A 13,699-nucleotide genomic window follows, 5' to 3' on the forward strand; every position below is an offset into this window, starting at 1 on the left:
CGCTGAGGCTGAGCAGCTCTGGGGAGAGAGAAGACCGCATCTCCCAGCATCCCGTGGGGCTAGGTGTGGCCATGTTCCTGGTTCTCCCCACCAAGTGTGAACAGCAAGGCCGTGTCCACGCCCAGGTGTGTGTGTATGGGTGTGTGTGGGGGGGCTTTTAATAAGTAGACAGGCCTCTTTCCCCTTCCTCAGGCTGGATGAAGAAAAGAGAGGTGATTTTTTTCTGGTGATGTGTTTATTCCTCAAACACTTGTTTCTACAGTACCGACTTGGAGAATAAATAGAGGTGCACGGCTGTAATTTCCATCACAATCTGCTGCTGAGGAGACATTCAGTGTGAGGATAAGGGGCTGGGAGTTGGGGCGGGGGGGCACGTTCAGGTCACAGGAGAACCGGAGGCCTCCGTGATGAACTATGTTGGGATCCCATCGGTCAAGATCTGACTCCCAGGCCGGATGGTGACAGTGGATCCGCTTGAGGCCCTAAATCACCATGTGGGGAGAACCGTCTGGCAACCAGAGACACTCACCTTGGACTTTCATGGGAATAAGTGCATCTCTTGGTTTTAGCAACTTAACCTACCCTAACTACTACAGTCACTAAGTCTTGTCAATAATTCTTGAACGAACTGAGCACACACTATGAGCCAGACACTAAGCTCTTTAAATATAAGAGCTCATTTTATCTTCATACCAACCCTATGAAATAGGTACTATTATTATTCTTGTTTTACAGATAACGAAACAAGTGTTCAAGGAGGTTAGCAGAGTGGGTAAGTACCATGTAGAAGTTTTAGGCCAGATTTTAGCCTCCACCACTTCGAGCAAGTTCCTTTCTCTGTCATTAAAATCTCATCATTTGTGACATTTGGGAGTCATGGTAACTGTTCCCTCTTTGGTCCCTCTGCCTCCAATTTAGATACTGCAGATAGAATGACTTTTTAAAAACCAAATCTCTGGGGGCACCTGGGTGGCTCAGTCATTAAGCGTCTGCCTTCAGCTCAGGTCATGATCCCGGGTCCTGGGATCGAGCCCCACGTCGGGCTCCCTGCTCCGTGGGAAGCCTGCTTCTCCCTCTCCCACTCCCCCTGCTTGTGTTCCCTCTCTCGTTGTGTCTCTCTCTGTCAAATAAATAAAATCTTAAAAAAACAAAAACAAAAAACAAAAAAAACAAATCTGGGGGTGCCTGGGTGGCTCAGCCGGTTAAGCTTCTGACTTGATTTCGGCTCAGGTCATGATCTCAGGGTCCTGGTATCGAGCCTCTGATGGACTTGGTGCTCAGAGGGGGAGTCTGCTTGAGATTCTCTCTCTCTCTCTTCCTCCGCCCCTCCCCCTGCTCACACTCACACACACACACTCTATCTCTCCCAAATTAATAAATAAATCTTAAAAAGAAAAACCCAAATCTGAACCTGCTTCTTTCCTGCCCACCTTCCTTCGATGACTCCCCATTGTTTCAGGATAAAGTGCATATACCTGGTGGGGGCAGGTGGATCCCTCGGTGGCCTATCCCAGCTTGCTTTGTTACCTTCATAGTCTCTTGCTCCTTCTTCCTCTAGCCATATGCACCCCGGCCTGCAGTCGCACTGCAAGAGGAAAGGAATATTCTTTTTCCCAAATTATTCTTCCTCTGCAGAGGGAATCACAGTTAAAGTAACAAGCTTCCCCTGTGTATTTCCAAGAGTTCAAGCAAGGATTGTTTGACCATCTCCTGGGAACACCATTGAAAGGATTCTTACATTGGGTGGGAGGTTCGTTCCAACCAGACATTGCTGCAGTTTTTCAAAACACAGCTAATTGCCTAACGTAAGGTGAACCCAGTTTTTCATCTTTGTTCAGCTCTCAAATTCTATCTGTTCTATTAAAAACCATATTGGCTTTGGAGAGTAATTTGGTAGTATTACACTACAGTGACTTTACTCCTAATTATACTCCCTGGAGAACTCTCATGTGCAAAGGAGTCGTGTCGTATTTGTAATAGCAAAAAACTGCTAAGCCAAATGTCCATCCACAGGAGAATGGACAAAACAAACTCATACAAAGAGCACAAATGAAGTATAAATAAATGAGTTAGAGCTGCATGTACTAAATAGAAATGAATCTCAGGAACGATGTTAAGCATAAAAGCCGTCTCAAAAAGGAGAGTTATATATTAGGATGTCACAAGTAACGTTATGTATTGTGCCAGTCTGGGTCCCAGGAGGAAACAAAAGGCAGGCTTGGAATATACTGGAAAGAAGGAAAAGAAGGGACTCTTTCCAGGGCTGGCCGGTGTGGTTGATTGTTTCCTGGCTGCAAATTCCCACATTGCTCCTTCCATCCAGAGGTGGAATCTATTTTTCCATCCCCGTTAATCTGGGCTGGTTTTGTGACTTGTCTTGATGAGATACTATGGCAAAAGTCACTTGGAGTAGGTTCCAGAGGCCTTGCAATTTCTCCCTTCACACTTTGGACATGCTGCTGACATTACGTCCAGGGGCCTGCGCCAGCCTACCAGAGGCCTCCTGGAGAGAAAGACCCAACCGCCAGCCAGCACCCACCACCAGCTTCATGCATGAGGCCCCCCAGGACTAGCCAGCCCCTAGGGGACCACGAGTGGGCTACAAATGTGTGAGGAGGCTGGCCAGAACCACTCTGAGCACAACTTCCCAGCTGAGCCCAGCTCAGATTACCAACCCACAGAGTTATGAACAAAAAACCGGCTAATATTTTCAGCCATTAAGTTTTGGGGTGTCTTGCTGGGAGTATACAATCAACGTAGAAGAGTTAAGGAACCCGGAAGAGGCACTCAGGTTTCCAGAAATGAGCAAGGTGGGCGTTCCTCAAGCAGGGCACTAACGTTATGGGAACCCAGCAGGAGCTGCAGCCTCACAGGGGGGCTCCCGACAGAGCTCCAGAACACAGAACTGTGGCAGGGACGGAGTGCGGGAAGAAATGACCTGATCTCTCCCTCCTCCTTCCACCAGTCTCTCACCAGGCCCTCCTCCTGGCTGAGCCCAACAAGAAACCAGAAGGCAAGGGGGTTGGGAGATGCCATCTATTGGCGCCAGGCTCCTTAGGCACAGAAAATGGATCTGGGTGGGGCCAGGGACAAATGGAGAATAGCTGGGACATACGTCGTTCCTGCCCAGCAGGCTGTGAGAACATAGAAGGGAATGAGAAACTGCAGATCAGGATAGATGTTTCCTCTGGGGAAGGAGGGATTTCTACCTTGAGTGGGGTAGAGGGTGTTGTCATATGCATGTGTTTGTAGATACCCCACGTGAGAAGGAAGAAGAAGAGTTTCATGCAGGCTTACTAGGCACCTGACCCTTCACCATGTTCTTTCACAGAAGTCATGTTTAAGTTAAGCCTACAACCACCCCATGAGAGCACGGGGTAAATCACTGCTCCTTCCCAGAGAGGGGAGTCAGAGGATGAGGTGCTTTCCCAGACCCCATTGCTTGGCTCAGGGCTGCTGAGTTTCACACAGAGGAAGGAGTCTGTCTGCCCACCTCTAGCAACTTTGTCTGGGTGAAAGACCCTTCCTGCTGTCATGGCAGGTAAATAAGCTTTGCCCCTATCTCCCCTTTTGTTAGTGTTTCCCTCTCTCGCTCTCTCCCTCCGGCCCTCCCCCCCTTCCTCCCTCCTTTTCTTTGCAACTGAAGATGGAGGAAGAGATAAAATGATCCCTGGATATTATTTGTCTAAAAGGAATGTTTACAATAAAATAGGGTGTGTGGGCCTGCCTTTTTAAAAACAGCCCCCATAGCACCTGGGGTGATGGATAGGAATGTTTTTCAAATTCAGCTGTCAAAGCCAGGGCAATCATGCCTGCCTCCTGGGTGGAAAGTGATTTACAATTTTCCTCTTTAGTGCCATCTTAAGACCAACAGGCACTTTGGTTTCCATGGAGAACCCACTCTTCCCTCCAAGGTAAATGCCCACTTGCCTGTCCTCCTCCCTCCCTCCCTCCTTCCTTCCTCTTTCTCCTTCTCTGTTTCTCCCTTTCCTTTCTCCTTCTCCTCCATTTACTGCTCAGTTTCTTCTGCCTTTCCCTCCTTCCACCCCAGCTGTCGGCCAGCAGCCGGGCAAAAGGCTAGCCTGAGTCTCACTCCCGGGAAGAGGAAAGCTTGTCCCTTCCTCATGCCCCTATGGAGAGGTCCTTAGACTCCTCTGGGGGCTGAGAAGTTGCACCCTAGATCTTTGGACTGTTGTCTTCCTAAGGGCTTATTTTGCAAAGAGCTCCGAGCGCTCTGGCAAGCCTGGTCCCTGGGCCCTGGCGGCTGTGGCATGAGCTTGGTTCTTGTTCTCCGGCCACAGATGTGTGTGGCCTTAGGTGGCTCACTTCACCTCTCAGTTACTTCATTTGGAAAGTGAGAATAACCCTCCCAAGCGCTATCATGAGAAAATGCTGGGGAGGGTGGGTACCTGGATTCCTTCCCGTGGGCCCTCCAGGTCCTCAGCTGGTGCCTCTGCCTTTGGTCCTGAAGTTTGTTAATGGCCGGCAGGGAGGATGGGAGGCTCCGTGGGGCGGACCCCTAGGAGGCCAGCCCAGAGCTGAGGCCCTTCCTGGCGTGGGCGGGCCGAGCCCCAGGGGCTGCCTTTATGCCTTCTGTCTGTGCCGTTCCAGTGTGCCAAAGCCAATGGAGAGCAGTGTCTGGGTGTGGGAAGATGAAGCATAAAAGAGGAAGATGAAGCTAATGTCAGAGTGTGTAGTAGCTGTGAGTAGCTCTAAACATGTGCCCAGTGTGTTTGTGTCGTGTGAGGGCAGGTCTGCGTACACTCACGAGCATGCCTGTGTGTGCACGCCGTTGTGTGTAGAGTCCGAAGACGAGTCTGTGTATACGCGTGAGAGTTTCCACGTGCATGTGCGCACGTGTACAGTATGAAGGTAGTTCTGTGCACACACACGAGAATGCCTACGTGTGCTTGTGGCTGTGTGTGTGCGCACGTGTATGTGTGTATGTGTGCGTGCGCGCCCTCCCCAAGGGTGGGGGCAGGCGGCTTATTTATTTTGCATCAGGCTGGAGGCTCCAGGAACGGAATATGAATCCTCAGCATATGGTCAGAATATTCCGCTGTGTGGCTCTGAGTGCATGAGGCTGGCCTGGGAGATGTGGTGCCCTAAACAGGAGCCCCTCTATCCTTGTTCTGCCCACTGGGAGAGAGGTCTCTGCCTGAGAGCACATCTGTGTCCTTGTGGCTTCGTTCTGCTCCGAGGCGGGACTTGGTGTCAGGGACTGAAGCTCAGGTGTTTATGCCTTTCCAGAATTTGTCTGATTTTATTTATTTTTTATTTACTTTTAATTTTTTTTAAAGATTTTATTTATTTATTTGACAGAGAGAGACACAGCGAGAGAGGGAACACAAGCAGGGGAGAGGGAGAAGCAGGCTTCCCGCTGAGCAGGGAGCCCGATGTGGGGCTCGATCCTAGGACTCTGGGATCACGACCTGAGCCGAAGGCAGACGCTTAACGACTGAGCCACCCAGGTGCCCCCAGAATTTGTCTGATTTTAATCAGGGTTTTGTTGCTTGTAACTTCGTGTATGTGCTTGGTTCCAGCTAAATATGTGATGATGATTTTTTCCTTATCCTCCCTTCCTCCCTTCCTCCCTCCCCACCCCTCCCTCCTTCCCTCCCTGCCTCCCACACATACGGAGCACCTTCTCTGTACCAGGGTGTATTCCTTGGGCTAAGGACACAAAGATGATTCAGAAATGGTCCCTGGCCAGGGGCGCCTGGGTGGCTCACTTGGTTAAGCATCTGACTCTTGATTTTGGCTCAGGTCATGATCTCAGAGTTTCGAGATCCAGCCCCACGTCTGGCTCCACGCTAGGTGTGGAGTCTGCTTAAGATTCCCTTTCCCTCTCTTAAAAAGAAAAGAAACAAGAAGAAAGAAAGAAAGAAAGAAAGAAAGAAAGAAAGAAAGAAAGAAAGAAAGAAGAAAGGGAAAGAAAGAAACGGTCCCTGTCCACGAGAAATATCTAGTATATTTAGGGAGGAAGATAAGCCAAGAGGCTACAGTAAGAGAACACAGGCATGGATGGGACCACAGGCATTCTGGGAGCACAGAGGGGAGCCCCTAGTCTCTCAGGGGCTTCCAGGATACCATGTACTTGAACTAAATCTTGAAAGTGGGGGAACTCACCAGTTTGGGGAAGGGTGGATGATGGAAGAAGCTTTGAAAGAGTAGCTGCTATTTTTCAGCAGGTGGTACTTTGGGGAGCAGGACAGTCATCTACTCACTTGTGGTGGACTCTAAGAGATCACATAGTTCTATGTTAAAAATGATTGAGGGGCGCCTGGGTGGCGCAGCCGGTTAAGCGTCTGCCTTCGGCTCAGGTCATGATCTTGGGGTCCTGGGATGGAGTCCCATGTCGGGCTCCCTGCTCAGCAAGGATTCTGCTCCCCCTGCCCCAGCTCGTGCTCTCTCTCTCTCATTCTCTTTCTCAAATAAATAAGTAAAAGCTTTAAGAAAAATGGTTGAGCTCTGACACAGCTTTGTACTAGAGAAGATGCATTAACTGGAAAGGCAAGTTAGGATTGCAATGCAAGGCAAGCAAGGATTAGGAGATGAGCCCCCTCTACACCTTTTATTTGTCATTTTAGACTTCCAGAGGAGTGAGTGTGGCAAAGGGAATGAACACTTACTGAGCGCCTACTGTATGTCAGGTGACTTTCAACATTACCTCCTTTAGTCCTCACCCATAGCTCTGTCGTGGGGTTGGTTAACCCCATTTTATAGCTGGGGAGACTGAGACTTGGGTTAAGTTGCTTGCCCAGGCAAAGAGCAGGACTTTGAACCACAGTCTATTCGGCTCAGTTCCTAAGCTTGTCCTTTGTAGGCATTGTCTACAAGAACCTTCTATTGAGAATATAGCTCGATGGCTAACAGACTTCCTGTCAAGGATCATAAACTTGGAATTCAATAGAAAGTCACTATTATTCCAGAAAAAAAGAACCTGGATGCCTGCCCCTTTCGAAAAAATATCACGCCTTCATGAGATGGACTATTAATATACATTGTCATGACATCAGTACCGCAGGATCCTTCTTTTGGAGAGCCAGGATGTTGTTCATTTGCATACTGCTTTGCATTCATTTGCATCCACTCTCCATATGCAAAATCAAATGCAGCTAATTAGTGCAACCTTGTTACAATGAGAAGCAAGCGCAGCCTTCTGTGCCAGGGCATACAGAGCCCAGAACAGGGACTGAAACTACCCAACGCCAGTCATATCCCAGGTCAGACATGCTGGAGAATGGGGAAAAGGATGCATGCCCTGAATGAAAAGTAAGGTAGCTGAGTATCTTTATTTTTCAAATAATATCCCTTTGAAGTAACTATTGCAGAGAGAGACAGAGAGAGATCAAAGAAATGTGGCCAGAATTCTGCTTCAGGTAGAATTCATTGGAGAAAGAGCACAGGATTTGGAGCCCAAAGGCGTCAGGTGAAGTCAGCATTGGAGATTGGCTTTGCCGCTTAAAAAACTGTGGAACCTTGCATTTGTGACAACATGGTTGGACCTGGAGGGTATTATGCTGAGTGAAATAAGCCGGACAGAGAAAGGCAAATACCATATGATTTCACTTATATGTGGAATCTAAAAAACAAAACAAATGAACAAACAAACAAAGCAGAAACAGATCCATAAGCACAGAGAACAATCTGGTGGTTGCTGGAGGGGAGGAGGTGGGGGAATGGGCAAAATGGATGCAGGGGAGTAGGAGGTACAGGCTTCCCGTTATGGAAAGAGTAAGCCACGGGCATAAAAGGTAAGAATATAGTCAGTGGTATCACAGCGCTGAGTGGGGACAGATGGCTGCCCTGTGGTGCGCGTGGCATAACTTACAGAGCTGTCGCATCATGATGCTGTACACCTGAAATCAGTGTAACATTGTGTGCCAACTATGCGGCAATAAAAACAAACAAAACAACAACAACAACAACAACAAAAAGCAAACCGTGGGAGCTTGCCCTTCATGGACTTGCAGGGATTGAACAGGAAAAAGTGGATGAGAATGCACTTTGCAAGCATTAACGCACAATACAGATACGGGGGCTCTGGGCCATGCTTCGTGATGATGCAGGGGAGTGCTGGGTCCAGTCAGGGTCTGAGGCTCACAGCCTTGCTGGGTGTGATGGGAAATACATCAGTGTCTGTGTCCCTGTCTGCATCTCTATCTATACAAGCTAGCGTTTAATGAGACCGTAATATGGACCAAGCACTGTGCTCGGTACATCACACTCATTATTTTATCTAAAAGTTCCCATGACCACACTGAGAGGTATGTATTTTTATGACCTTATCTTATAGATCTCTCCGTGGCAAAAACATGCTTGCCAGGGGTGCCAGGAAACTCTTGTCGGATGATTAGAATCCTCTTTCACCTGAGCAGTGATGGTGACATTCAGGGTTTATCCCCCCCACCCCCCTGCCCCCAGCCAGACCTCCACTTTTCCAGCCTTTGTGTAGATCATGGTCTTTTTACTCAGCTCCTTCTTTCAGGTTTGCCTCATTGGGATCATTTTGATATGGTCTTGGCTTTTGTTCTATGTCATGGGAAGACTCTTTTTTTTCAACTGACGGTTTGGATGGGACTTGAGTATTTCAGCTCCATAATTACATTTCATCACTTAGGATAGCCCATTCTGCAAAAAGCAGCTCCCATTTACCACGGTAGATTGCATTATTGTTCATGAACATTCATTGCATCTTGGGGAGGGGTGTGGATTTATGCCTCCCTACCCCATGGATAAATGACCCAGCCATGTGACTTGGCTCTGGCCAATGGCACGTAGGTGGAAGTGATACGTGTCGCTACCAGGCAGAAGACAGTGTGTGGTTTGTCACATCTCTTTTCTCCTCCCTACTGACCTGATGCCAGGCCACGTTCTAGGTAGAGTCTGCTCCACAACTGGGTCACGGAGTCAAGGCCAAGTGGAACCAGTGGAGGGTAAGTCATGTGGATAAGACATGAATCTTTATTGTTGTAAGCCTTCGAGACTCGGAGGATTATTTGTTGCGGGAGAATAACAGCCTATCCTGATGAAACATTCTCTTTCTTTTGAATATTATGAGTTTAACTCTCAACGGATGGCCTTTCTCCTAAATTCAGGAGGCACATTATTAGCGCCCCTGACTGCAGTCCTTACTGTAGATAGTTGGGCACTTATCTCAAATTGCTGCTACTCAAAATATTTGGTACATCCATTTTGGAAACTGCTTTAAGGTTTTAAAGGTCCAGCTACTACTGATAACAGCTCATGCTTCACAAGCACTATCTCATTTAATCTTGGCAACAGCCCTGGGAAGTCAGTACTCCTAATTTTCATCGTCCAGACAAGGGAAGCAGAAGCTCAGAAATGTTCAGTAATGACTCAAGATCACACAGCTAAGAGGAGGGCCAAGACTTAAATCTGCACTGGTCTCAGGCACAAACCCTCATGTCATGATTTTCAGCTCCTACTGTATCCCACCCGAGTGGATATTTACAGGCTGAGTCACATACCTTGCTCAGGAGAGGTGACAGTAAATATTTTGGCTGCTAATGAAAATCGAAATAATTACTAAGCAATGAATATGACATTGGACTTGATACTAGGAGTTAGGGGGTTGGTGTGTAGCTGTTTCTTATTAGAGACCCTACTATGTGACCTTGGGCTACCTTCTCTGCACCCTGGTATTTTCATCTGCAAAATGGAGCACTTTGTCTCAGACCATATGGTTCATGGATCTGGCTGATGGGATCTTTAACACCCTGAAATTATATGCAAAACATTGTCTGTCTGTGTTTTTCTTTTTCTGGGCAGAGGGTCCATAATATTTGTCGGGTCCTGGCACAGGTCTGTGGCCCCGAAGAGAAGCAGGACTCTAATTCTCTCATTTGTTGAGTACAATTTACCCTTTTCCTGAGAAGTGGGTGTAGAGGCAGGGAGGATTCCATCTGACTAAATCCTAGTTGAGTTGTGTAAGGTGAGTGTCAGATTTATCAAAGAATAACTGGAAGGCAAGCTGCATCATTTCATTAAGAATAATCCTTAAAAAATGCTTCTGTCTCATATTCCTGTGGCTCCCTCGCTGCTCCCTCTGCACAGAGCTGTTCTTTCGTCTCCCAGGCCCGGAGCTGTGTCATTAGTTGTGGCTATTGGTCATTTCCTGTCTCACTCAGCCAAATAATCATCTTATTTTGACTGGGATGAGAATGCATCCAGAGCCGAGAGCGGAGTCCCTCAGTAACTGGCAGATCCATTTCCTTGAGTGTGGGAGGAGAGGAAAAGACTGCTCACTGAGCCTCCACACTCTGCAGGCTCTCTGCTGGCAACCCGCTCCTTGATTCAGTCACACGTGTCTGTTTCCAACCCATATTTACTGGGTACCTATCACACATTGACCATTGTTCTTGGTGCTGGGGATATAGGAGTGAGCAATCAGACAAAAAAAAAAAAAAAAAAAACCCCCCCCCCCCCATTCCTGGAATTTATGTTCTGTGGGAGAGATAAAATATATTAGTAAAAAAAATTAGTAAAAAAGATATGCTCCTCATATGCCACTTCAGGACGGGAGAGCAAGATCACCTGCATAGGAGACACCCCATATTACAGATGAGGATATGAAGCATTCGAGGCATTGAAATGACCAGTCAGTGTCACATGATTTCTCACGTTAGGTCTTTCTGACTTCCGCATTGCTTCGCCCACAGGCCACCATCTAAGAGCTGTCCTTCAGCTGTGACCCTTTGGGCCAAATGTTCCAAAGCTAATTCTGTCCTGAGGAAGATCTGAGTTTATGTGAAGAAGGCTGGCTCCCTTACCCTCTTTACAGCCAGCTTGGGAAGTGTGGCGCCATTATTGATTCAAAGAACTGTTCTGCCCCCTTCTACCTCTTTTCTTCTCCTTGGATTCTAATTCTACACATGCTGGATCATGCTTGATATTTTCCCACAGGGCTCTGAGCTTCTGTCTATTTTCTTTCACTACTTTTAATCTCTGTTGTTTGGATGAGATAGTTTCTATTGATTTATCTTCCTATTACATATTCACTGATTGTTTTCTTCATTCCTTACATGATCATTCATTGTTACCATATTTTGAAACTTTTGTCTGATAATTACAACATCCGTTCCCAGGTATTGTCATTTCCTAAGGCCTGAGTGTGAATTCTTCTTATCTGTTTCTTTGCACATGGAATAATTTTTGGTTGAAAATGGGGCATTGCAGATAATACATTGTAGTGACTCTGTATTATGTTGTGTTCTTCTGAGGATTATTGGATTTTTGTTATTGGAAGCACTTAACCTGCCTGGCTTGAAAGGATTGTAGTACCTGATATTTTTGCTCTATTCCTGTGGCTTCTTTAGCCTGGTTCCTGGGGAGTCTTTCAGATGCCTGCATAACTTGGTTATTTGTCAAGAATTTGGGCAACAATGGGACTCACACTTTCAGTAATTTTGTTCCCTAGGGATTCCCCCCCACCCCGTATTTCTAATTTGTCTGTTAACCCCGGGCTCTGTCTCCTGAGATTTCAAGCCCATAAGATTTCAGCTTTCTGCTCCCCAAGCTGTGCGAAGTGGTGCAGAGTTAAAAAAACAAAACAAAAGAGAACAGAACACTCACAGATCTCATCCCTTGTCCCTCTATCTTTAAAGAGTAGACTTCCTCCTGATCTCTATGCTTTTTGCTGGCCCGTATGCCTCTCTCCCATGTATGCCTCTCTCCCATGTATGCATAGTTTAGCTATCAGCCAGGGATTTGGGCAGAATTTATGCTTCATGGAAACCAACACAAGAGAAATTAGACTTGAGAGATGGTGAGATAAGGTATTAGTTTGGGCTCCTGGAAGCAGATCTGCCTGAAATTTTTCATACCTAAAGTGTATAACTAGGCTTTTTAGTTACCTGAACTTATAAATGCCTTTTATGCTTAAGCCAATTTGAGCTGAGTTTCTATCACTTATAACCCAAGGAGCGCTAGATGAAAGAGCCTTGTCTCTTTAGCCCCTGCAAGATAAGGTTAGAACTTAAGGGCTTCATGATTGTAGTGGGTTGAATAATGTCCCCACAAAATTCATGTCTACCTGGAACCTCAGAACATGACCTTGTTTTGAAATAGGATTTTTGCAGATATAATTAGTTGAGGATTGAGATGAGGTCATAGTGGGTCAGAGTGGGCTTTAAATCCAATGACTGATGTCCTTGTAAGAAGAAGTGAGGACACACAGAGACACAGAATAGAGGGTGATGTAAAGATGGGAGCAGAGATTGGAGTGATACACCTATACGCCAAGAAGCAAAGGGTTGCCAAGAGCCACCGGAGTTTGGAAGAGGCAAAGAAGGATCCTCTACCAGAGCCTTCAAAGGGAGCATGGCCCTTGACATAGAATCGATTTCTGTTGTTATAAGCCACCCAATTTGTGGTCATTTGTTGCGACAGCTGTAGGAAATTAATACTATGGTCTAACTCCTGCTTATCTTTCCAGCCTCATCGTAGAAGACACAGAGCAGAGTGGATAACCCTGCAGGCCCTCAGGTGGGCTTTCTGGATTCAAATTTTTGCTTTTTTCACTTCGCCATTCTGAGTCTCATTTATCTCACGGAGCTCGTGATCGTAATAACTCGCCTCTGAAGGCTATCATGAGAAGAGGAGTTCATATTTTAAGCCACTTGAAGCACTTTTGGGCACAAATACTCGGGCAATGACAGCTATTATTGTGGTGGGCATGGTTGTAGTTGTGTATTGTCATTCTCATCCCCGCTGCCTCCTGCTCTGTCCCCACAAGTGCCACCTACCTCAACCATAGAAAACTATTTGTAGGTCCTCAAACAAAGTGGTGAACATTCACTTCTTGCCCAGGATCCACCAGCAACCCTGTGTCAGATTTGGAATTCAGATCCTGGTTTATCAGCCTCTGCACCAGGTACCATGAATCACTCCAGAGCAAAGCTGGTGAATGGCATGGAAGGATCTTCCCTAGTTCACTCTCTTTTCCTTTCTCCTGAGCCCTCTCTTCTACCTCTGGCAAGGCTTTTGATACCGTTCAGTCATCAGACTGTGGTCTTGATTGATGGCGTGTACTCAGAAAAGGGGTTGTGGCTTTTCCCGAGGCTAGCCAGACTCTTCTTCCCTGGGATAATAGGCCCTTCTTCCTGTCTCTAAAATCAGGAAACAGCTTTGTTTTCTTGGGGGGGGGGGCGGTTGTGGTTTTAAAAACTCATTACTTCCATTTGTGATATTTGCAATCAGTAAGACATCCCCTAAAAGCACTTTTATAAGCTCAGAAAGAGACAGACTGGGAAGGAAGCCTCATAAACCTGCAGCCGATATTTCTGATAAAAGCATTCAGGGAACATGGTCTTATTTACCTCCACGTACTGCAAACTTTACTATCAAAACCCAGTATTGATCTTGTCTTAGTCTCTGTCAACACAGTTACCCCTTGGGACAATATGTCCTGATTTTCTATCTCAGGACAGTTTGGAATGAAGAAATGACTTTCTGACATCTCCACCCAAGAAGTTTTCTTTGTGTTGAGGATATTTAAGGGCCTTCTTAATACTACTATATATAGTGGGGCTACTATATATACACTGGTATATAGATACAGATATACACACATACACATGTATACATGCACACGCATACAGATATATTATATAAATAAATTGGAAATATATCAAATACTATCTCTTCACCTGTCTCCATGGCTTGCTCTCTCTCT

General features: G+C 46.5%; 1 protein-coding gene across 2 annotated transcripts in view; it reads left to right on the forward strand.

Moving 5' to 3' along the window:
• LOC116639315 overlaps positions 1–13,699 on the forward strand; it is a 340,505-nt gene that overhangs the window by 262,146 nt on the left and 64,660 nt on the right. The window contains exons 5-6 of one of the 2 annotated variants that reach the window (XM_032415491.1): positions 3,855–3,914; positions 4,612–5,257. The exons of the other annotated variant lie outside the window; for it this stretch is intronic. Of the exons in view, the coding sequence (XP_032271382.1) occupies positions 3,855–3,914; positions 4,612–4,656 (105 nt within the window). The 3' untranslated portion in view covers positions 4,657–5,257. Of the gene's footprint in view, positions 1–3,854; positions 3,915–4,611; positions 5,258–13,699 lie in introns of those variants that run through there. 2 annotated transcript variants of the gene reach the window in all.

This window comes from Phoca vitulina, unplaced genomic scaffold (genome assembly GCF_004348235.1).
Source record: "Phoca vitulina isolate PV1807 unplaced genomic scaffold, GSC_HSeal_1.0 scaffold18, whole genome shotgun sequence".
Classification (NCBI taxonomy): Eukaryota; Metazoa; Chordata; class Mammalia; order Carnivora; family Phocidae; genus Phoca; species Phoca vitulina.